At 50.0% G+C, this 25813-nt stretch overlaps 1 protein-coding gene across 4 annotated transcripts in view; it reads left to right on the top strand.

Moving 5' to 3' along the window:
• The window catches only part of enah (ENAH actin regulator), a 482877-nt gene that overhangs the window by 372040 nt on the left and 85024 nt on the right, over positions 1-25813 (top strand). For 2 of the 4 annotated variants that reach the window (XM_038798924.1, XM_038798925.1), the window contains 2 exons: positions 7329-8138; positions 17738-18066. In XM_038798924.1, coding sequence (XP_038654852.1) covers positions 7329-8138; positions 17738-18066 — 1139 coding nt within the window. The remainder of the gene's footprint in view (positions 1-7328; positions 8139-17737; positions 18067-25813) is intronic. The other 2 variants (XM_038798926.1, XM_038798927.1) reach the window with 1 other exon arrangement.

Genomic DNA, 25813 nt, shown 5'->3' with positions numbered 1-25813 from the left:
GAAATATAAATTAAAATATTTAATTTGTGGTCAAAAATTATAGAGCAAGATACTTTCTAAATAGGAAGAGACTATGTACAGTGGATGGCTAAGTAGACTTGGATGTTCAGGTGCATAGATCACTAAAATGCCAGGAATAAGTGCAGAAAATAATCAAAAGGGATAATAGAATGCTAGACTTTACATCTAGAAGATTGGAGTATAAAGACACAGGGGTTATGCTGCAGCTTTACAAACCCCTGGTTAGTCCTCACATGGGGTACTGTGAGCAGTTCTGGGCACCACACCTTAGAAAGGATATGTTGATCTAGGAGGGAGTAAAATGTAAGTTTACAAAAATGATACCTGGACTACGGGCGTTAAGTTCCGACAAGATACACAGATTAGTCTGTTTTTGCTAGAATTTAGAAGGTTAAGGGATGATCTAATTGAAGTCTTCAAGATATTAACAGGAAAAGTCAGGGGAGATAAAGATAAACTATTCCTACTGGTTGGAGATTCTAAAACTAGGGGGCATCGTCTAAAAATTAGGGCCAGTCCGTTCAGGAGAGATGTTAGGAAGCACTTCTTCATGCAAAGAGTGGTAGAGGTTTGAGAACTCTCCCCCACAAACAGCAGTTGAAGCTGGTTCATTTTAAATCAGAGATAGATTTTTGATAAGCAAAGATATTAAGGGATATGGGCCAAAGGCAGGTAAATGGAGTTAAGTCACAGATCAGCCATGATCTCATTGAATGGCGGGACAGGGGCTTGAGGGGCTGAATGGCCTACTCCTTTTCCTAAAATTCTATTAAGCAAAATGGAGAAGGAAATAAAGATAGGATTAACAGAATGCCTGAAGTATGAGCAAGTGAAATGCGAGAACTTTGAAAAAAAACAGAACAAATAAAAGACAATGTGAAACAAGTACAGGGATATTAATCTTTTAAAGGTTCAACCTGAATTAAATTGGGAAGGGATGAGACTCCATGCATATAAAATTAACTTTTCAGAGCCAGAGAGGGTGTTTGAAAATAATTTTGACTAATTGGCTGTAAAAATTCATTTACAACTGAACACACCAGCTCTTACTAGGTTTAGGATGTTTACTGATATTTGGTGGGGAAGGACATCAACTTCGCACATGGATTTCGATGACAAATCTAGTAGTGCAGAAATGTTATAGCTCAACCTGTGGATGAATAGGATGGGGGGATACTCCGGCCATTCGCTGGCAGTGGGGATTCTCTGGTACCGCCGGCAGTTCACCCCGCTGTGGGTTCCCGGCAGCGTGGGGTGGTTTCAATGGAAAATCCCACTGACAAGCGGCGGGATAGAGAATCCGGCTGCCAGCGAACGACACGTCAAACTCTCCATCCTCACTAGCAACGGTAATGAGGAGGACTTGAAACGGAGAATGCCAGTCTGTAACTTGGGCAGTAACTTCGAGATTCAGGTAACTTCTCATGTGTGAACTTTGGAAGTTGCTATCCGATTTACTCCACAATACTGAGCTTCACTGATAATCTTGACACAAAATCTAGACCATTATATCCCTCTTTAGAGCATTACATTGTCAATCCAGATTTCAATCTACATTGGGGTATATGGCACGTCATTCTTGATGTAGTATTCCTCAGGTTGCAATTTTGCACTTGTACTGCCAGGATGATTCAAGTCGCTGCTTTGTGAAGGCTGTTCGGATGCAATTTGTATTCTAACCTTGGCTAACCTTCATTGAGCGTTCAACAATCTTTAGATCTACAAAGATTCCAACATAGATAGTGGAATACAGTATGCTTTCATTAAAATGTGTTTGGAATGATTATTTGGCAACTTGGTTAAAGATATGGAATTCCCTGCCCAGTGAAGCAGTTGAGGCTCCGTCATTAAATGTTTTCAAGATAAAAATATATAGTTTTTTGAAGAATAAGGGAATAAAGGGTTATGGTGTTCGGGCGGGAAAGTGGAGCTGAGTCCACAAAAGATCAGCCATGATCTCATTGAATGACGGAACAGGCTCGAAGGCCCACATGGCCTACTCCTGCTCCTAGTTCTTATGTTCTTAAAGTAACTTTACCTATGCATGACTGGCAATAGCTCCTGTTGCAGTAACAAGAGGTGCCAGGTGGGGTAATTGAGCAAAGATTAAGAGTCATGGTTTCAGGATCCAGTCACCTACACACACCTTGCAGATGATTCAAGTGTCATTGCTTGTTCTTTCAATTAAGAAATGAGGCTTGTCAGAGGGCATGTGAGAGAAGAATTTTTTTAGTCGAAACATAAACGGTCAGAAAATGTAATTTCAACATGCACAATGAGAGTTTGTTTATTGTGAATGTAGATATGTCTGGTTGGAAAGTTCACAAACAAACGTATTTTAGCTTGAAATTCAAAACTGTAAGCTTGTAAATTAGACCCCAGAAGAGATACTGTAGCTCTGTTAAAAGTTTGCTTTTTGTTTAGAGAGATGTTGTTTCATTTGTTCACTGAATGGATGATGATTACTCCAGCTAATATTGATTTATCTTCTGAATTGTGTATTTACAGCTTGCCTCACAGGACTAGCCATAAAAGGAGGGGGATTTATAACCTTGAAACGCTTTTTAAAATAAATTTAGAGTACCTAATTATTTTGTTCCCAATTTAGCATGGCCAATTCACCTACCCTGCACATTTGGGTTGTAGGGGTGAGACCCACGTAGACACGGGGAGAATGTGCAAACTCCACACGGGCAGTGACCCAGGGCTGGGGTCCTCCACTTTAGGACACTCCAAGCCCTCCAGAAACTCCTTCACATCTGTCCCCTCAGCAGGTGGCTCCAACCTATAAAGATTCTTATAGAATGCTTCAAGCGGCCATTGACTAAATCTGATATGGACACCTCCTCCGAGTTTCAATTTCAAATGTTGCTAAAATTGTCTCCATATCTTCAGGGTGGAGACAAGCATTGAATATTTCACTGGTGAGAACGGGAACAAGGCCGTTGCTAGTGCCCTTAACCCTGACCCCCTACATGATTTCGACTCCAGCTGTACCCAGGTAGCATCCAGATCCCCACACCACCCCAACACCTATGGGGCTGGTTTAGCACACTGGGCTAAATCGCTGGCTTTTAAAGCAGACCAAGGCAGGCCAGCAGCACGGTTCAATTCCTGTATCAGCCTCCCCAAACAAGCGCCAGAATGTGGCGACTAGGGGATTTTCACAGGAACTTCATTGAAGCCTACTCGTGACAATAAGCGATTTTCATTTCACCTTTTCCGCATTCGCCGACTGTAATAATATACCAGGCTCGGCAACACCAACCCCCCTGACTTCTTGTCCCTCTGAAGGACTGTCCTACGAATCCTCGCCACTCTACCCACCCAAATAAAGGACAGAATTAATTTCTCGACTTCCCCCATAAAAGGACTTAGGAAGAGAAACAGGCAAACACTGGAACAGAAATCTTGGTAAAATATTCATCTTGACCGACTGAATCCTACCTGCCAAGGACAAAGGAAGACTATCCCACCTTTGCAAATCGGTCTTGTCCCTTCCCATTAAGCTTGTATAGTTAAACTTACAGAGTTGGGACCAATTCCAAGGAACCTGAATCCCCAGATATCTGGTAAAGGCAAAGTACTGAGGATGCTGAAACCTGAAACAAAAACAGAAAATACTGGACAATCTCAGCAGGTCTGACAGCATCTGTGGAGAGAGAAAGGAGCGAACGTTTTGAGTCTGTACTTTTCTCCCAGTTCAATTTTTACCCTGAGAAAGAGCCAAAGTGTCTCAGCAGCGCCATTGTGTCACCCAAAGTGGGTCTGTCGCATACAGTAAAAGACCGTCAGCTGACAGGTCCCCCCTGCCCGAAGCTCTCAAGTCAAAAGCCAAGGACTCTATTGCAAACTAGAGGGGGACATATGACACCCCTGTCTCGTTGCCCTGCTCAACTGAAAATATCCCATGCTCACGGTGTTTGTGCGGTCACTGGCCTTCGATGCTTTATACCACAATCGTACCCACCACACAAAATTAGGCCCTCTCCCAAACTTTTCCAGTACTGCAAACGGATACCCCCATTCTACTCAAAAGCCTTCTCGACATCAAATCTGCCAATAGCGCCACACCCAGACTCCATGCCAGTCCCTGGGCCAACCCTGTCTCCAGTGCCACATTTACCTGATGTGAAGCGTGATCCGAGATAATTATCGTGGAATATTCCGCTTTCCTCACCCCCGCAGCAGAAACCTTCCCATCATGCAGACGTCGATCTGCGAATACACTTGAAGGAGATGGGAGGAGTGGATCCGTGGCAGTTTCTGCATCCAGGACCTCGGGAATACTCCCTCTTTTCCCCAATACATAAAGAAGTCAATCTGCGAATACACTTTATGTACTGGGTAAAAGAAGGAGACCACCCCCCCCCAAAACCGGGTGCAGAAACTGTCACGGACCCCCCCCCCCCCCCCCCCCCCAAAACCGGGTGCAGAAACTGTCACGGACCCCCCCCCCCCCAAAACCGGGTGCAGAAACTGTCACGGACCCCCCCCCCCCCCCCCCCACAACCGGGTGCAGAAACTGTCACGGTTCCTCCCCCCCCCCCCCCCCAACCGGGTGCAGAAACTGTCACGGATTCCCCCCCCCCCCAAATCGGGTGCAGAAACTGTCACGGATTTCCCCCCCCCCCCCCCCAAAACCGGGTTCAGAAACTGTCACGGATTCCCCCCCCCCCCCCAAACCGGGTGCAGAAACTGTCACGGATTCTCCCCCCCCCCAAACCGGGTGCAGAAACTGTCACGGATCTCCCCCCCCCCCAAAACCGGGTGCAGAAACTGTCACGGTTCCTCCCCCCCCCCCCCCCCCCCCAACCGGGTGCAGAAACTGTCACGGATTCCCCCCCCCCCCCAAACCGGGTGCAGAAACTGTCACGGATCTCCCCCCCCCCCCCAAAACCGGGTGCAGAAACTGTCACGGTTCCTCCCCCCCCCCCCCCCCCCAAATCGGGTGCAGAAACTGTCACGGATTCCCCCCCCCCCCCCAAAACCGGGTGCAGAAACTGTCACGGATACCCCCCCCCCCCCCCAAACCGGGTGCAGAAACTGTCACGGATTCTCTCCCCCCCCCCCCCCCCAAACCGGGTGCAGAAACTGTCACGGACCCCCCCCCCCCCCCCCCCCCAAACCGGGTGCAGAAACTGTCACGGATACCCCCCCCCCCCCAAACCGGGTGCAGAAATTGTCACGGATTCCCCCCCCCCCCCCCCCCCCCCAACCGGGTGCAGAAACTGTCACGGATACCCCCCCCCCCCCCCCCAACCGGGTGCAGAAATTGTCACAGATTCCCCCCCCCCCCCCCAACCGGGTGCAGAAATTGTCACGGATTTCCCCCCCCCCCCCCCCAAACCGGGTGCAGGAACTGTCACGGATTCTCAGAAAACAACCAAAACCCGTATCTCCAATGTCCTCTGCCTCCCTTCCACCGCCAGAAACATATACTTCCTCAACACAAATCATAAATTTCAATGAACCATATCTGTACACAAAAAGGATAAACAATAATACAACATCCCCAAACAGGACCCTCTCCTTCTTTTGATAGCTATGAAAGTACACTATCGCCACTCAATACCTTTAATAATAAGGTGGCTCATTTCCTCCGTGGCTTCACCCGGTGGCCGCTGTCCAGCTTGAGGGGAGAAATCTGATCCTCCTTCCCCAACAACTTTGTGAACAGGGGTGGCATGTGCACAGTGGTTAGCTCTGCTGCTTACGGCGCTGAGGACCCGGGTTCGAATCCCGGCCTTAGGTTACTGCCTGTGTGGAGTTTGCACATTCTCCTCACGTCTGCGTGGGTTTCGCCCCCACAACCTGAAGATATGCAGGTTAGATGCATTGCCACGCTAAATTGCCCCTCAATTGTAAAAAAAATAATTGGGTACTTTAAATTTTAAAAAAAACTTTGCTTGCAAAATACTCAGTTGGGCCCTCCACCCCCTCCAGCAACCCCACAATCCTGAGGTTCTGCATTCTCGACCTATTCTCCATGTCCTCGATCTTAGCCCTCAGACCCTTGTTCTTGTCCTCCACCATCAACAACTCAGCTTCCAGTGAGGCTATCTGGTCACTGTGTCGTTACAGGGTCTCTTCTCCCACCTTCAGCACCTCACCGTGCTCCCGCACTGTCTCCAAGATCTTTACCAATGTTTCCTTTATCAAGCCCAAAGAATCCTCCACTGACTTTTTGAGGGCGCGCATCATCTCTCTCCCCTGCTTCTCAAAATGCTTGCTGAATTGCCTTTCATAATTCAGGTCTTTGGCGCTATGAGGCAGCAGTGCTAACCACCGCGCCACTGTGCTGCCCAGTCCTGTTCTCACCTGACGTCCGCACGAGGATACACTTTCCAATAGGAAGCACTTGATACTGATCAGTAAATGGATTTCCTTCTCCACCCTGGCATATTTAAGGCCCATTATTGCCCACCATTGCTTTTCTAGCTGAGATCAGCCAACTGGACAGAGGTGGAGAATTGAATGTAATGAGACTGCTTTTTTCAAAGGAAAGCGAGGATCACTGATTAAGTTTTCTAATATAAAACTATTAGAACCCAGTGAGGAATTAATCTATTCAAAGAATCTCTGATTAAAGCTTTTGTACTCTAGTGTCTGTTGTGTCCTATTTGACAAGCCTCAAACAGGAGGAGCAAGCATTTAGGCAGTGCTGTGCATGTGTCGAGAAACAGTTAGCTCCTCATTATTGAACAGAATCAACCAGTTGAAAGCTGGACTTTTTTGATCCAGTTTAAAATAATACGATTGCAGGGGCAGCACGGCGGCACAGTGGTTAGCACTGATGCCTCAGGGTGCCGAGGTCCCAGGTTCGATCCCGGCTCTGGGTCACTGTCCGTGTGGAGTTTGCACATTCTCCCCGTGTTTGCGTGGGTTTCACCCCACAACCCAAAGATGTGCAGGTTAGGTGGATTGGTCACGTTAAATTGCCCCTTAATTGGAAAAAATGAATTGGGTACTCTAAATTTTAACAAAAAAAAAGTATGATTGCTGTGCTGTAATATATCAAACAGGAATATCTGGAACCAGCCATGTGGTCACCCAACTAAACTGAAGATTTTGATTTTTGTTTACTTATATTGATTTACTTTGTCTTTCTCCAGGTTGTTTTAGGAAGTTAGCTACAGTAAACTGATATTTCTGTCAGTTTACCAAGACAGTCCTATGAGGCAAACTGCAACTTTTTTAAACATGGTTTTCTTTCACTACTGACTTTGTTGCTATGTTAGCCATATTTTTCTCTTCTTTCTCTCTCCTCTTGTCTCCTTTTTGTGCTGCTTCCATTTCATTTCCAGCCTCATCTTTCGAATACAACACACCACCTCCTGAATACAGCAGCTGTCAACCCCCATCAATTCCTCCGCCTCCTTACACAAAAGCTGCGTCTGCTGTCCCTGTCTCATCATTCACTCCCTCCTCATCTGATTCTGTTTCGGAGTATGCATCACTAGCCTCATCTAATTCCACCCCACCCACCCCACCTTTGCGCCACTCAGCATCTCGCTTTGCTACTTCACTTGGTTCTGCCTTCCATCCTGTCCTACCCCATTATGCAACTGTTCCCCGCCCTGTCCATAGAACCCCTGGACCATCATCTCCCATCAGTGCTCCACCATCTCTTCCCTCAGTCCCCAAACCAGTGGTCTGGCCCGCCACAAATTTTTCTCCTCTTCCACCTTCCCCACCCGTGGTTATAAGCAGCCCACCTGCCAAAGCCACGGGTCCTCGCGCAGTTCTTCCTGTTCCAACTCCCATCCAAATCCAGAAGCCACCATCACCCACTGGCTTTAATGGTCCACCAGATATTTTACCCCAACAGGTCCCAAATCCTGTCCAAGCTACACCACCACCACCCCCACCTCCTCCACCTCCTCGTCCTCCATCTCATCTGCCACTCTCAGTGACATCCTCTCACGCTGCTGCATTATCAAACACCATTGTCCCTTTGTCTCAGTCTCCTGTGCCACCTCCTCCCTCTGCAGTCAACCCTACCTCCCCCAAGCTGCCTGCCTCTGAGAACTCTCTCTCTCAGCTGGGAGACTCCTGGGCTCCTGAGCCAATCACCCAGACACTCCCTCAGCTGGCTGAACCTACAATTCGACAGGGTAAGGCTTTCTCTCTGCTACGGTATATCAGTTCTAGGGAAGAAACAAAGTTTGCTTCAGTGTAACCCAAGTGTTGATTTTCTGATTTTCATTTTCTGCTAAACAACATTTTGACTCTTTAATGGTTTGATGAAATATGCTCTGCTAATAATGTAGAGTGCATTGGGACATCTGGTGGTCATGAAAGGTGTTATAAAAATTCAAATAATTTTGCTGACAGGTGAGCTAAATAAATTGCATCAATTTGTTTTATTTCAGCATTAATTGAACATCATCTACTTGGTAAAGATCCTGGGTTAGTTTTCCATCTGTGTGAAGTTTACTGATCTTCACTTACTCAGCTGTTAAGGGTGCTTCAATATCTTTGTAGAAGTGAGGAGAGAGTCGGTTTGCCTTAATTGCTGAAACGTACACATATGCCTATCCAGACGGAATGATAAATAATATGCCAGCAATCAGTCTATAGGTTTCCTCAGGTTGAACAGCCGTTTGGTTGATATACTAGAGAGTCTCACGCCTCCTGAACTCTCCTCTGGCAGGCCAGGAAAAAAGAAGTGGGGAGAAGTCTGACAAATAAAAAAACAAACAGTAATCAGGAACCTTTGTAGTGTGTATTCCAACCAAATGATGCCAAGTAATATTTAAGTAAAACCTATAGACCGGAATTGCACGTTATATGGGTTTGCTGAAAAATGGTTACCACTGCTTTATTGATGTGATATGCACTACTGTTACTGTGGTGTAGAAGTGAGGAGAGAGTCAGTTTGCCTTAATTGCTGAAACGTACATATGCCTATCCAGACGGAATGATAAATAATATGCCAGCAATCAGTCTATAGGTCTATAGGCAATCAGTCTATAGGCAGGCCTTTAGGGAGCTAGGATGGAAGCTCAGAGTGAGAACAAACAGAGTTGTTATCTCTGGGTTGTTGCCCGTGCCACGTGATAGTGAGACGAGGAATAGGGAGAGAGAGCAATTAAACACGTGGCGACAGGGATGGTGCAGGCGGGAGGGATTCAGATTTCTGGATAACTGGGGCTCTTTCTGGGGAAGGTGGGACCTCTATAGACAGGATGGACTACATCTGAACCTAAGGGGCACCAATATCCTGGGGGGGAGATTTGTTAGTACTCTTTGGGGGGGTTTAAACTAATTCAGCAGGGGCATGGGAACCTGGATTGTAGTTTTGGGGTACGGGAGATTGAGAGTAGAGAGGTCAGGAGCACAGATTTGACTTCGCAGGAGGGCACCAGTGTTCAGGTCGGTGGTTTGAAGTGTGTCTATTTCAATGCCAGGAGTATACGAAATAAGGTAGGGGAACTGGCAGCATGGGTTGGTACCTGGGACTTCGATGTTGTGGCCATTTCAGAGACATGGATAGAGCAGGGACAGGAATGGTTGTTGCAGGTTCTGGGGTTTAGGTGTTTTAGTAAGGTCAGAGAAGGGGGGCAAAAGGGGGGCAAAAGAGGGGGAGGTGTGGCGCTGCTAGTCAAGGACAGTATTACGGTGGCAGAAAGGATGCAAGATGGGGACTCTTCTTCCGAGGTAGTATGGGCTGAGGTTAGAAACAGGAAAGGAGAGGTCACACTGCTGGGAGTTTTCTATAGGCCACCTAATAGTTCTAGAGATGTAGAGGAAAGGATGGCGAAGATGATTCTGGAAAAGAGCGAAAGTAACAGGGTAGTTGTTATGGGAGACTTTAACTTTCCTAATATTGACTGGAAAAGATATAGTTCGAGTACATTGGATGGGTCGTTCTTTGTACAATGTGTGCAGGAGGGTTTTCTGACACAATATGTTGACAGGCCAACAAGAGGTGAGGCCACTTTGGATTTGGTTTTGGGTAATGAACCAGGCCAGGTGTTAGATCTGGAGGTAGGTGAACACTTTGGAGACAGTGACCACAATTCGGTGACCTTTACATTAGTGATGGAAAGGGATAAGTATACCCCGCAGGGCAAGAGTTATAGCTGGGGGAAGGGCAATTATGATGCCATTAGACATGACTTAGGATGTGTAGGTTGGAGAAGTAGGCTGCAAGGGTTGGGCATATGTGGAGCTTGTTCAAGGAACAGCTATTGCGTGTTCTTGATAAGTATGTACCAGTCAGACAGGGAGGAAAGGGTAGAGCGAGGGAACCGTGGTTTACAAAGAAGTGGAATCTCTTGTTAAGAGGAAAAAGGAGGCCTGTGTGAAGATGAGGCGTGAAGTTTCAGTTGGGGCGCTTGATAGTTACAGGGAAGCGAGGAAGGATCTAAAGAGAGAGCTAAGACGAGCAAGGAGGGGACATGAGAAGTCTTTGGCAGGTAGGATCAAGGAAAACCCAAAAGCTTTCTATAGGTATGTCAGGAATAAAAGAATGACTAGGGTAAGAGTAGGGCCAGTCAAGGACAGTGGTGGGAAGTTGTGTGTGGAGGCTGAGGAGATAAGCGAGATACTAAATGAATACTTTTCGTCAGTATTCACTCAGGAAAAAGATAATATTGTGGAGGAGAATGCTGAGATCCAGGCTATTAGAATAGATGTCATTGAGGTGCGTAGGGAAGAAGTGTTGGCAATTCTGGACAAGGTGAAAATAGATAAGTCCCCGGGGCCTGATGGGATTTATCCTAGGATTCTCTGGGAAGCCAGGGAAGAGATTGCTGAGCCTTTGGCTTTGATTGTTAGGTCATCATTGGCTACACGAATAGTGCCAGAGGACTGGAGGATAGCAAATGTGGTCCCTTTGTTCAAGAAGGGAAGTAGAGATAACCCCGGTAACTATAGGCCGGTGAGCCTAACGTCTGTGGTGGGTAAAGTCTTGGAGAGGATTATAAAAGGTACGATTTATATTCATCTAGATAGGAATAATATGATTAGGGATAGTCAGCATGGTTTTGTGAAGGGTAGGTCATGCCTCACAAACCTTATCGAGTTCTTTGAGAAGGTGACTGAACAGGTGGACGAGGGTAGAGCAGTTGATGTGGTGTATATGGATTTCAGTAAAGCGTTTGATAAGGTTCCCCACGGTCGGCTATTGCAGAAAATACGGAGGCTGGGGATTGAGGGTGATTTAGAGATGTGGATCAGAAATTGGCTAGTTGAAAGAAGACAGAGAGTGGTGGTTGATGGGAAATGTTCAGAATGGAGTTCAGTTACGAGTGGCGTACCACAAGGATCTGATCTGGGGCCGTTGCTGTTTGTTATTTTTATAAATGACCTAGAGGAGGGCGCAGAAGGATGGGTGAGTAAATTTGCAGCGACACTAAAGTCGGTGGAGTTGTAGACAGTGCGGAAGGATGTTGCAGGTTACAGAGGGACATAGATAAGCTGCAGAGCTGGGCTCAGAGGTGGCAAATGGAGTTTAATGTGGAGAAGTGTGAGGTGATTCACTTTGGAAAGAATAACAGGAATGAGGAACATTTGGCTAATGGTAAAATTTTTGGTAGTGTGGATGAGCAGAGGGATCTCGGTGTCCATGTACATAGATCCCTGAAAGTTGCCACCCAGGTTGATAGGGTTGTGAAGAAGGCCTATGGTGTGATGGCCTTTATTGGTAGAGGGATTGAGTTCCGGAGCCATGAGGTCATGTTGCAGTTGTACAAAACTCTAGTATGGCCGCATTTGGAGTATTGCGTACAGTTCTGGTCGCCTCATTATAGGAAGGACGTGGAAGCTTTGGAACGGGTGCAGAGGAAATTTACCAGGATGTTGCCTGGTATGGAGGGAAAATCTTATGAGGAAAGGCTGATGGACTTGAGGTTGTTTTCGTTAGAGAGAAGAAGGTTAAGAGGTGACTTAATAGAGGCATACGAAATGATCAGAGGGTTAGATAGGGTGGACAGCGAGAGCCTTCTCCCACGGATGGAGGTGGCTAGCACGAGGGGACATAGCCTTAAATTGAGGGGTAATAGATATAGGACAGAGGTCAGAGGTAGGTTTTTTACGCAAAGAGTGGTGAGGCCGTGGAATGCCCTACCTGCAACAGTAGTGAACTCGCCAACATTGAGGGCATTTAAAAGTTTATTGGATAAGCATATGGATGATAAGGGCATAGTGTAGGTTAGATGGCCTTTAGTTTTTTTTCCATGTCGGTGCAACATCGAGGGCCGAAGGGCCTGTACTGCGCTGTATCGTTCTATGTTCTATGTACCGTCTACAAGATGCACTGCAGTAACTCACCAAGGTTCCTTAGACAGCACCTTCCAAATCCACGACCACTACCATTCTAGAAGGACAAGAGCAGCAGATACCTGGGAACCCCACCACCTGAAGGTTCCCCTCCAAGTCACTCCCCACCGTGACTTGGAAATATATCACCGTTCCTTCATTGTCGCTGGGACAAAATCCTGGAACTCGCTCCCTAACAGCACAGTTGGTGTACCTACACCTCAAGGTCTGCAGCAGTCAACGGTGGCACAGTAGTTAGCACGAGGACCCGGGTTAGATCCAGGCCCCGAGTCACTGTGCGTGTGGAGTTTGCACATGCTCCCCGTGTCTGTGTGGGTCTCACCCACACAACTCAAGGATAATAATAATAATCGCTTATTGTCACGAGTAGGCTTCAATGAAGTTACTGTGAAAAGCCCCTAGTTGCCACATTCCGACGCCTGTTCAGGGAGGCTGGTACGAGAATTGAACCCGTGCTGCTGGCATTGTTCTGCATTACAAGCCAGATGTTTAGCCCACTGTGCTAAACCGGCCCCTACGTGTAGGTTAAATGGATTGGCCATGCTAAATTGCCCCACAATTGGAAAAAATAATTGGGTTCAAGAAGGCAACTCACCACCACCTTCTGAAGAACAACTAGGGATGGGAATAAATGCTAGCCTAACCAGCGACGCCCACATTCGTAAAATGAATTTATTCAATTTATATTCTTCAAGAGATTAAAGACCTTCCTGGATTATTAGTTGAAGGTTACAACTGTAATAATGTATGATATTCTGGGTGTGAAGCAATACGTCCAAAAGGAGGTGTGGCCGGTGGATGCCAGGAGGTCCCTCAGCTCCAGGGGTTTCTCCATCGCCTGCCTCTGGGGAAACTCCAGCTCTTCCAAAAACTGTCCCCCCCAGGTCCGCCTTGTACAATCCCTGATAATACTCCCTGAAAACCTCATTGATCTTCCCCGGCTCTGACACCACATTCCAAGCTCCAGTCTGTATCCTCAATATTTTGCTAGATGCGGCCTGCCTACGCAGCTGGTTCAGTAGAATATAACTCGCCTTCTCCCCATATTCATATTGCACCCGTCTTGCCCTACTTAGCTGTCTTACCACCCTCCCCTTTGTCAACCTGCAATGTTTCCTCTTCGCCACTCCCTCCGTGGTGGGCACCCTCAAATACTCCCTGTCCACCTCCACTATCTCACTCATTAGGCGGTCATATTCCTCCCTCCTTTCCCTATCCGCGTGAGTCTTCAACAAGATCATTTCTCCCTGGACCACTGCCTTCAGTGCTTCCCAAAAAATGGCCTGCATCATGTGACAAAAGTCTTCACCCGCCAGCAACCCTGAATCAATCCTCCACCTTGGCTTCTGCCCTCGTCCCGGTCTAAGCCAAATCTCCAGCCAGTGGGTCGCATGGTCTGAAATAACTATCAACGCATACTGTGCCCCCTCCAACCCAACCAAAATCTCCTGGCTCCCAACAAAATAATCGATCCTCAAATACACCTTATAGATTGGTGAAAAAAGGAATACCCCCTTCCCCTGGGTTCTGAAAGCACCACGATACCCAGCCTTTCTGTAAACCCACCCAGCTCCCTTGCCATTCGTACCCTACCCATCGACCTGGGGCTCGACCTATCCACCCTCGACCCGAGGACACAGTTAAAATCTCCTCCCATAATCAACTGGTGCTTGGCCAAATCCGGGATCGCTGCCAGCAACCCTTTCATAAAACCCACATCATCCCAATGTAGGACATACACGTTTACCACCGGCGCCCCTTCCAATACCCCACTCACAATCACATATCTCCCACATGGATCCCTCACTTCCTTCGCACTCACAAACCCCATTTTCTTGCTCATTGTAATTGCCACTCCCTTCGATTTCGAATCAAACCCCGAGTGGCAAACCTGCCCCACCCACCTGTTCCTAACCTAACCTGGTCCTTCACACGGAGGTCTGTCTCCTGCAGAAAGATCACCTCCGCTTTCGTGCTCCTAAGGTACGCAAACACCCGTGACCTTTTAGCTGGTCCATTAAGTCCCGGGACATTCCACGTCACCTTCCCCATTAACAGCCCTGTTAATTCCACCCTGTATCTAGCCCATCCCAGATGGTTCCTGACCATGTCATCTCTCACCCCCTGCCACGTCGCGTCAACCTCCCCCCTCCATCCCCACCCCTACTCCCCCGTAGTTTATGCTCCTTGATGAAGTCAAGATCTTCCTTTCCCAGCTCTAAGTGTTGACTTCTGTCTCTTTTAATAAGAATAATCACAGTGTGTGAGTGTACCCTGTGTATTGGACAAAGGATCACACAAGCATTCAGTTTATTTATTGAACATAAGATTAGTTCTATACTTAAGAAATCACACGTTCCTGCTCATTAGAACATAGAACATACAGTGCAGAAGGAGGCCATTCGGCCCATCGAGTCTGCACCGACCCACTTAAGCCTTCACTTCCACCGTATCCCCATAACCCAATAATCTCTCCTAACCTTTTTGGACACTAAGGGCAATTTAGCATGGCCATTCCAACTAACCTGCACGTCTTTGGACTGTGGGAGGAAACCGGAGCACCCGGAGGAAACCCACGCAGACACGTGGAGAACGTGCAGACTCCACACAGACAGTGATCCAGCGGGGAATCGAACCTGAGACCCTGGCGCTGTGAAGCCACAGTGCTATCCACTTGTCCTACCGTGCTGCCCATAAGACAATAATGATCTGTTTGAACGACCTTGACTTAATTTCCAAATGACGGGCTCGGTGCAGGGTAGATAAGGCCTTATCTGTTTCCTCATGTGTGGCGGCTGGAGGTTGTCTGCTGAGAGGTTGTCTTCCGGTAGATGTCCTTGAACTTGGCTGGTGTTGGTGGTCAGGAGCCGGTCGAAAAGAGACAGAAATCATGGCTGCATTGTCTTTTAACTGTAAGGAGTCTTAACAACACCAGGTTAAAGTCCAACATGTTTGTTTCAAACACGAGCTTTCAGAGCACTGCTGCTCCCTCAGGAAGGAGCAATGCTCCAACAGCTAGTGTTTGAAACAAACATGTTGGACTTTAACTGGTGTAAGACTTCTTACTGTGCTCACCCCAGTCCAACGGCGGCATCTCCACATCATGGCTTTTAACTGGCTTGAGTTTTCCCTGCCCCTTTTGTGGGCGCTTTCGGGGTCACTGTCAATCAGTTCCTCAGGGCTCCACCCTCTAATTGGTCACATCCAATGAGGGGTTGCCACATCACTTTTGGGGTAGGCACTCAGTGGCCAATCCTGGGCGGGCTCCAAGCAGAAGCTCGGTGCTGCCTAGTCTGGAAGGTGTTGTGATGGACCTGATGGCCCCATTGTTACTTTAATCGCCTTGAATGGTGCGTTTGTAGGTGTGAATTGCTGCATATGTCTGAGTGGTTGTTTGCAAACCACAAGCTGCAGCTTGTCTGTGTCCCAACCTGACCACAATTCCCATCATTTTAGATTAAATGAAAATCGCTTATTGTCACGAGTAGGCTTCAAATGAAGTTACTGTGAAAAGCCCCTAGTCGCCACATTCCGGCGCCTATTCGGGGAGGCTGTTACGGGATGGCCACATAGGCTTCTGCCTCAGGGACCTGTGCGTCTGTTCACTTTATGGGCCTTATCTAGCACCCACTCTGCCACCAGCCCCATCAGCATCTTCAAGACGTACCTCGTGGCACTCACACCTTCCACTCCTTCAGACAGGCCCACTATTCGCAGGTTCTGCCTCCTCGAGGTATTCTCCTGCTCCTCTACCTTTGCCCTCAAAAGTTTTGCAACGGCCTCCTAAAAGCCCCACTTCTGCCTCCAGTGCCACCACACGATCGCTGTGGTCCAAGATCACTCCTTCGATCTCTAGGCTCTGCGATCCCTGCACCTCCAAGCACTTCTCCAGGCATTCCATCGAGCTCTTCAGGGATGCTCCTTCGATGGCCTTCGAGCGATCCTCCCACATCTCCTTCCTCTGCTGGCGGAATTCCTCTTTAATAAAAGTCATCAACTGCTCCATCTGGGGCTTTCCACCTTGTACCAGCCCTTCCCCCTGCACCATCATTACACCCACTGCTGCGCCACAGGTTTCCTCCAACTCTTTGGCCAGGTCTCTCACCGTCTTCTATCAGGTTTGGTAACCAGCAGACATACCACTCCTGAGGGAAACTACTCCTCCGACCTTCAACTATACCTTTTCGTCGAAATTACACCCAATATCGGGTAAAAGAACTCTCTCCCATGCCTTTGAGCAGGAGCCGCCCTGTGTGCGAACACTCATACCACTGGCCACCACCGGATGTTCAGAGAAGGTTCACTTGACTGACTCCTGGAATGTGTGGGTTGTCATATGAGGAAAGGCTGAACAGGTTGGGCCTGTATTCATTAGAATTGAGAAGAATGAGAGGTGATCTTATTATAATAGTAATAATAATCTTTTATTGTCACAAGTATGAAGTTACTGAAGTATATGAAGTATGAAGTCCAAAGATGTGCGGGTTAGGTGGATTGGCCATGCTAAATTGCCCGTAGTGTAAGGTTAATGGGGGGATTGTTGGGTTACGGGTATACGGGTTACGTGGGTTTAAGTAGGGTGATCATTGCTCGGCACAACATCGAGGGCCGAAGGGCCTGTTCTGTGCTGTACTGTTCTATGTACTGTGAAAAACCCCTAGTCGTCACATTCTGGCGCCTGTTCGGGTAAGCCGGTATGGGAATTGAACATATAAGATCCTAAGTGGACTTGACAAGGTGGATGCTCCCTTGTGGAGAACCTAGAACTAGGGAAACGGGGTCTCCTATTTAAGACGGTGATGAAGAAAAAGATTTCTCTCTGAGGGCCATGAATCTTTGGAACTCTCTTTCGCGAAGAGAGGTGGAGGCTGGGTCATTCAATGTTTTTTAAGGCAGCAGTAGATACATTCTTGACTAACAAGGGAGTCAAAAACATAGGCAGTAGGGAGGAAAGTGGAGTTGAGGTCACAATCAGACCAGCCATGATGTTGTTGAATGGTGGAGCAGGTTCAAGGAGCAGAGTGGCCTTCTCCTGCTCCTAATTCATATGTTTGGTATGCAAGTATGCAAGTCTTAAGTGACATTAAACTTAGCCAGCAATCTCTCACTATCCCAGAACTAGAATGGCACAAATTATTTCCAGATACTTCTGACAGCCCCCACTTCCAGCAATTGTACCAAACATTTGCACTGCAGTTTGTTTGAGACAGATGTCCTCTGGTGAAGATGGGCTGCCTTAAAAACCTCCCACCTTGGTTTCAGTCCCAGGGTGAATATTGGTCGCTCAGTGCCTATGTGAACAGTGCGGAGTCGGATTTATGAGTGGGTAGACATAGCTGATAGTTGTTTGTCTTCTCACAAAAAACATACAAACTCAAAGTAATTTTCTATCATGTTTTTATCTGATTATTTTGTTCTATTAACACAGGTATTGGCCCAACAAATGATGGTGTCCAAGGACCATCGCTCCCTCCACCTGCACCCCCTCTTCCTCCTGGACCACCGCAGCTACCAACATCAGGACCACCGTTGCCACCAGGTCCTCCACCTGCTCCTCCATTGCCAGTGTCAGGACCCCCTCCTCCACCTGGACCGCCACCTCCACTTCCAGGGCAGGCATTACCTCCTGTTCCACCTCCCCCTCCTGCCCCACCTCTTCCCTCCTCAGGTTTTTCATCATCGATGGCTGAAGATGATCGTCCACTGACAGGATTGGCAGCTGCTTTGGCTGGAGCTAAACTCAGAAAAGTGGGAAGGGTAAGTGCATAGGGTTAATTCTTAAACCTATTCAGTAGCACTTGGAGCAATACAAAAGCAAAATACTGCAATGTTGGAAATCTGAAATAAAAATAGAATTTTTTTAAAATGTATTTTTACGGGATGTGCTGTCGCTGGTTGGGCCAGCATTTATTGTCCATCCCTAACTGCCCTCCATTTCGGAGGGCATTTGAGTGTCAAACACATTGCTGTGGATCTGGAGTCACAAGTAGGCCATATCAGTGAACAATAAAAGTGATAGGTGGAGAAACCAAAGGAAAAATTTAAACAGGGCAAAAGAGAAAAATATTGGGAGCAAGACAAACATTGTGAAAAAGACAAACTTAAAGGTTCTGTGCCTTAATGCACGGAACATTTCCAATAAAGTGGATGAATTAATCGCGCAGATAGGTATAAATGGATATGATAAAATTGGGATTACAGAGTCTTGGCTGCAGGGTGACCAGGGATGCGAACTGAATGTCCTATTCAGTATGTAGGAAGGACAGGCATAAAAGAAAAGGTGGTGACGTGGCACTGCTGGTTAAAGAGGAAATTAACACAGCAGTGAGAAAGGATATTGGCAGGGATTCTCCCCTACCCGGCGGGGCGGTGGGTCCCGGTGTAGCGGAGTGCCGCCAACCACTCCGGCGTCGGGCCTCCCCAAAGGTGCGGAATTCTCCGCACCTTTGGGGGCTAGGCCCGCAGCGGAGTGGTTGGCGCCACGCCGACTGCCGCCAAAACCAGCGCCAACAGCCTTTGACGCCTGGCGTCGGGGCTGGCCGAAAGGCCTTCGCCGGTTCGCGCATGCGCCGGTGCATCAGCGTCCACTGACGTCACCACTGGCGTATGCGTGGTAGGGGGGTTCTCGTCCGCCTCCGCCATGGTGGAGGCAGTGGCAATGCAGAAGAAAAAGAGTGCCCCCACGGCACTGGCCCGCCCGCCGATCGGTGGGCCCCGATCGCGGGCCTGGCCACCGTGGGGCACTCCCCGGGGTCTGCTCCCCCGGACCCCGGGGGCCCGCTCCCGCCGCCAATCCCGCCGCCATCAGAGGTGGTTGAAACCACGGCGGCGGGATTGGCCTCTCAGCGGTGGGTCTTCGGCCCATCACGGGCCGGAGAATCGCCGCAGGGGGCATGCCGATTGGCGAGGCGTGATTCCCGCTCCCGCCGATTCCCGGGTGGCGGAGAATTCTGGTCTCGGCGGGGGCGGGATTTATGCTGGCCCCGGGCGATTCTCCGACCCTGCGGGGGGTCGGAGAATTTCGCCCATTATCTCTGACAATGTGGAGTCTATATGGGTACAGCTGAGAAATACCAAGGGGCAAAAAACATTAGTGGGTTTCTTGTATAGACCCCCAAACTGCAGTTGTTAATTTGGGAATGTCATTAAACACAAATGATGTGGAGATGCCGGCTTTCGACTGGGGTGAACACAGTAAGAAGTCTTACAACACCAGGTTAAAGTCCAACAGGTTTGTTTCAAACACTAGCTTTCGGAGCACTGCTCCGAACATTCACCTGAAGAAGGATAAGTGCTCCGAAAGCTAGTGTTTGAAACAAAATGTTGGAATTTAACCTGGTGTTGTAAGGCTTCTTACTGTATTAAACATAAAATTAGAGATGCATATAATAAGGGAATATCAGTGATCATGGGTGATTTTAATCTTCACATAGATTGGGCAAATTAAATTAGCCACCATGCCGTAGAGGAGGAATTCCTGGAGTGTATATGGGATGGTTTTCTTGACCAATATGTGGAGGAACCAGCTAGAGAGCAGGCCATCTTACACTGTGTACTGTGTAATGAGAGGGGAATCATTGCCAATCTGGCTGTGCGAGACCCCTTGGGGAGCAACCATAACATGATATAATTTTTTTATCAAGATGGAGAGTGAAGTAGTTGATTCGAAGACCAGGGTGCTGAATCTTAATTAAAGAAACTATGAAGATATGAGGCCTGAGTTGACCTTGATAGATTGGGAAGAGTTACTTAAAGGGATGATAGTTGATAGGCAATGGCAAACATTCAAAGAATGCATAGGGGAACTGCAGCAACTGCTCATTCCTGTCTGGCACAAAAGCAAAATTGGTAAGAGGGCCAATCCATGGTTTACAAAGGAAATTAGAAATAGTATCCGATTCAAGGAAGAAGCACATAGATTGGCAAAGAAAAATAATAGGTCTGAGGATTGGGAGCAGTTTAGAATTCAGCAAAGAAGGACGAAGGGATTGATTAAGATGGGGTAAGTACACTACAAAAGTAAGTTTGCAGGGAACATAAAGACTGACACTAAGAGTTTCTATAGATATGTGAAGAGAAAGAGATTGGTAAAGAGAAATGTAGGCTCCCTACAGACAAAAACGGGAATGCACAATAAGGGACAATGGCTGAGCAATTGAATACATACTTTGGTTTTGTCTTCACAAGAGAGGACACAAATCAGATACCAGAAATATTGGAGAATGAAAGGTTTAGTGAGAGGGAAGAACTGAGGGAAATCAACATTGGTAGAGAAATGGTGCTGGGAGAATTGATGGGATTGAAGACGGATAAATCCCCAGGGCCTGAGAATCTGCATCCCTGAGTTCTTAAGGATGTGGCTCTGGAAATAGTGGGTGCATTGGTGGTCATGTTCCGGGATTCTATAGACTCTGGAACTGTCCCTGCAGATTGGAGGGTATCTCACGTCACTCCGATATTCAAAAAGGGAGGTAGAGACAAAGCAGGAAATTAGAAACATTGGTAGTGGGGAAAATACTTGAATCTATTATCAAGGGGCGCGATTCTCCGAAACGGAGAGAAACAGCCGACGCCGGAGTGAAACCCGGAGTGTTTCACTCCGGCGTTGGAGGCTGCTCCTCGCCCCCTATTCTCACCCCACCGGGGGGCTAGGAGCGGCGGTGCGCGAATCTCGGGCGATGGGCCTTGCGCGTCAAAGCGGCGCGCCGAGAATGACGCGGCCGGCTGCGCCTAAGTGACGTCAGCCGTGCATGCGCAGGTTGGCCGGCTCCAACCCACGCATGCACGGTTGCCGTCTTCCCCTCCGCTGCCCCGCAAGACATGGCGGCTTGATCTTGTGGGGCGGCGGAGAGAAAAGAGTCCGTCTCTTAGAGACGCCGGCCCGACGATAGGTGGGCACCGATTGCAGGCCAGTCACCTCATCAGCACGCCCGTGGTGCTCGATCCTCTCTCCGCCCCCCACACTTACCTGTCGCGCGATGATGACGCCGGCAGCAACCAGGTGTGGTTGACGCCGGCGTGAACCGGTCGGGTTCGTCAGGCTGCTCGGCCCATCCGGGCCAGAGAATCGCCGGTCGCCATGAAAAACGGCGAGCGCCGATTCTCTGAGTGGCGTCAAGCAAGACGTGACACGCCATTTGGGGGGGGGGGAGAGAATCATGGGGGGTGCCAGGGCGGCGTGTCGTGATTCGCTCGGCCCTCCCACAATTCTCCCACCCGGCGCATGTATCACATCCCCCCGGTTGCTGCTGCTGCTGTCCCAGTACCCTATCGTTGAGCCAGAAAGTCGAGGAAAGGTTGCCACCGCCTAAAGAACTCTTGTACCGATCCTCTCAGGGCGAATTTGACCCTCTCTAGCTTGATAAAACCCGCCATGTCGTTGATCCAGGTCTCCACGCTTGGGGGCCTCACGTTCTTCCATTGCAGCAAGATCCTTCGCCGGGCTACTAGGGACGCAAAGGCCAGCACACCGGCCTCTTTCGCCTCCTGCACTCCCGGCTCCACCCCAACCCCAAAAATCGCGAGTCCCCATCCTGGCTTGACCCTGGATCCCACCACCCTCGACACCGTCCTCGCCACCCCCTTCCAGAACTCCTCCAGTGCTGGGCATGCCCAGAACATATGGGCATGGTTCGCTGGACTCCCCGAACACCTGACACACCTGTCTTCACCCCCAAAGAACCTACTCATCCTAGACCCGGACATGTGGGCCCAGTGCAGCACCTTGAATTCGATGAGGCTAAGCCGCGCACACGAGGAGGAAGAATTAACCCTCTCCAGGGCATCAGCCCATGTCCCGTCTTCGATCTGTTCCCCCAGTTCCCCCTCCCACTTAGCTTTCAGCTCCTCTACTGACGCCTCCTCCACCTTCTGCATAACCTTGTAGATATCAGATATCTTCCCCTCTCCGACCCCCAAAAGCACCCTGTCATTCACCCCCCTCGCGGGAAGCGAAGGGAATCCCTCCACCTGCCGTCTAGTAAACGCCTTTACCTGCAGATACCTGAACATGTTCCCCGGGGGAGCCCAAATTTCTCCTCCAACTCCCCCAGGCTCGCAAACCTCCCATCAATAAACAGGTCCCTCAGCTGTTTGATGCCCGCTCTGTGCCAACCCTGAAATCCCCCATCAATGTTCCCCGGGACGAACCGATGGTTCCCCCTTAACGGAGCCTCCATCGAGCCCCCCACTTCGCCCCTATGTGCCTCCACTGCCCCCAAATCTTGAGGGTAGCCGCCACCACCGGGCTCGTGGTATACCTCGTAGGAGGGAGCGGCCACGGCGCCGTTACCAGGGCCCCCAGGCTTGTATCTCCACAGGACGCCCTCTCCATCCGTTTCCATGCTGCCCCCTCCCCTTCCATCACCCACTTGCGCACCATCGACACATTGGCCGCCCAATAATACCCCGAGAGATTGGGTAACGCCAGCCCCCCCCCCCCCATCTCTACCCCGCTCCAAGAAGACCCTCTTCACCCTCGGGGTCCCATGCACCCAAACAAAGCTCATGATGCTGCTAGTCACCCTTCTAAAAAAAGGCCCTAGGGATAAAGATGGGCAAACACTGGAAGAGGAACAAGAACCTCGGGAGAACCGTCATTTTGACGGACTGCACTCTACCCGCCAACGATAGCGGCACCATGTCCCACCTTTTAAATTCCTCCTCCATCTGCTCCACCAGCCTGGTAAAATTAAGCTTATGGAGAGTCCCCCAACTCCTGGCCACCTGCACCCCCAGGTATCTGAAACTCTTCACTGCCCTCTTAAATGGGAGTCTCCCAATTCCCTCCTCCTGATCACCCGGGTGTACTACAAATACCTCGCTCTTGCCTAAATTTAACTTATAGCCCGAGAAGCCCCCAAATTCCGCTAACAGCTCCATCACCCCCGGCATTCCCCCTTCTGGGTCCGCCACATACAACAGCAGGTCATCCGCATACAGCGATACCCGAAGTTCCTCCCCACCCCGCACCAGACCCCTCCATCTCCCTGACTCCCTCAACGCCATCGCCAAAGGTTCAATCGCCAATGCAAAGAGCAAGGGGGACAGGGGGCACCCCTGCCTGGTCCCAAGGTAGAGCCTAAAGTACTCCGATCTCCTTCCATTTGTAACGACACTCGCCATCGGAGCCGCGTAGAGCAGCCCCACCCATTTGATGAATCCCTCCCCAAATCCGAACCGCTCCAGCACCTCCCACAGGTACCCCCACTCAACTCTATCAAACGCTTTCTCTGCATCCAGTGCCACTACTATCTCCGCCTCCCCCTCCACTGCCGGCATCATAATAACATTTAGCAATCTCCGCACGGTCGTGTTGAGCTGCCGTCCCTTGACAAATCCTGTCTGATCCTCGTGTATCAGCCCTGGCACACAGTCCTCTATCCTGGCGGCCAGGATCTTCGCCTGCAACTTAGCGTCAACATTGAGGAGCGAGATAGGCCTGTATGCTCCACACTGCAAGGGGTCCTTATCCCGCTTCAGGATCAGAGAGATCAGCGCCCGCGACATCGTCGGGGGCAAAGCCCCCCCCTCCCATGCCTCATTGAAGGCTCGCACCAACAGGGGGCCCACCAAATCCGCATACTTTTTATAAAATTCCACCGGGAACCCCTCCGGCCCCGGCGCCTTACCTGACTGCATTTGTCCAATCCCCCTGACTAGCTCCTCCAACTCTATCGGCGCCCCCAGCCCCTCTACCAGCGCCTCTTGAATTTGGGAAACATAGCCTGTTCATGAAGCTCTCCATCCCCCCTCTCCTCATCGGAGGTTCCGACCGGTACAGTTCCTCGTAGAAGTCCCTAAAGACCCCATTTACTTCTGCCCCCTTCTGCACTACATTCCCACCCTTATCCGTCACTCCACCAATTTCCCTAGCCGCATCCTGCCTACGGAGCTGATGCGCCAACATCCTGCTCGCCTTCTCCCCATACTCATATACCGCGCCCTGCGCCCTCCTCCACTGTGTCTCCGCCCTTCTGGTGGTCAACAAGTCAAATTTGGCCTGCAAACTACGCCGTTCCCCCAGCAACCCCTCCTCCGGTGCCTCCGCGTATCTCCTGTCTACATCCAGGAGCACCCCCACCAGTCTCTCCCTCTCCCTCCTCTCCCTCTGGGCCCGGATGAAAATCAGCTCCCCCCGGATCACTGCTTTCAGAGCCTCCCAGACCATCCCCACCCGGACCTCCCCCGTGTCATTGGTATCAAGATACCCCTCAATACTTCCCCGGACCCTCCTACACACCACCTCATCAGCCAGCATCCCCACATCCAGGCGCCAGAGCGGGCGCTGGTCCCGCGCCTCCCCCATCTCCAAATCAACCCAGTGCGGAGCATGGTCTGAAATTGCTATGGCCGAATACTCGGCATCCTGCACCTTCGGGATCAATCCCCTGCTCAGGACGAAAAAATCTATTCGGGAATAAACCCTATGGACATGAGAGAAAAAGGAATACTCCCGCGCTCTCGGCCTCCCAAACCTCCAGGGATCCACCCCTCCCATCTGGTCCATAAACCCCCTCAGCACTTTGGCCGCCGCCGGTCTCCTACCCGTCCTTGAACTGGACCGGTCCAGTGGGGGATCCAGCACTGTGTTAAAGTCTCCCCCCCATGATCAGGCCCCCTGCCTCCAGGTCCGGAATGCGACCCAACAAGCGCCTCATGAAGCCAGCATCATCCCAATTCGAGGCATATACATTAACCAGCACCACCTTCTCTTCCTGCAGCCTACCCTTCACCATAATATATCTGCCCTCCTTGTCCGACACCACCTCAGCCACCTCGAACGCCACCCTCTTCCCCACGAGAATCGCCACCCCCCGGTTCTTCGCGTCCAATCCTGAGTGAAAAACCTGCCCCACCCACCCCTTCCTCAGACGAACCTGGTCCGCCACCTTCAAGTGGGTCTCCTGGAGCATAGCCACTTCCGCCTTCAGCCCCTTCAGATGAGAAAATACCCTAGTTCTCTTAACCGGCCCATTCAGCCCCCTCACGTTCCAGGTAATCAGCCGGATCAGAGGGCAACCCGCTCCCCTCCCCCGCCGGCTAGCCATAGCTTATCGACCGCTCGCCCCAGGCCAGCTCACCCCGCCCGACCCGTTCCCCATGGCGATAACGCCTCTCCTCTACCCCCCCCCCCCCCCCGGCCCACACCAGCTCCTTGCTGGCTATTCCAGCAGCAACCCGGTATCCCCCCCCCAGGCTAGGACCCCTCCTAGCTGCGACGCACCCTCCATGGTACTTCCGTGAGTCAGCTGACTTCTGCTGACTCCGGCAGCTCCCGCCAAAACCCATCTCCTCCCGGCATGGGGTCATCCCCCTCTTGCCACACCTCCTTGGCACCGCTTCAGCGCGGGAAAGAAAACCAGTAGAGGCCACGCCCCCACCGCCAGCTCTGCCCCCCACTGCCCCGCAACGCGGGAAACCAGAGGAAAGCCCGCGCTTTCACACTGCCACACCCCACCCTTCTGACGCAACTCCCCAAAATCCCATTTTCACCCCAACCCCC

Source organism: Scyliorhinus canicula, chromosome 6 (assembly GCF_902713615.1).
Source record: "Scyliorhinus canicula chromosome 6, sScyCan1.1, whole genome shotgun sequence".
Taxonomy (NCBI): Eukaryota; Metazoa; Chordata; class Chondrichthyes; order Carcharhiniformes; family Scyliorhinidae; genus Scyliorhinus; species Scyliorhinus canicula.
The sequence above is the reverse complement of the archived record's forward strand: the minus strand, read 5'-3'. Positions and strand labels throughout refer to the sequence as shown.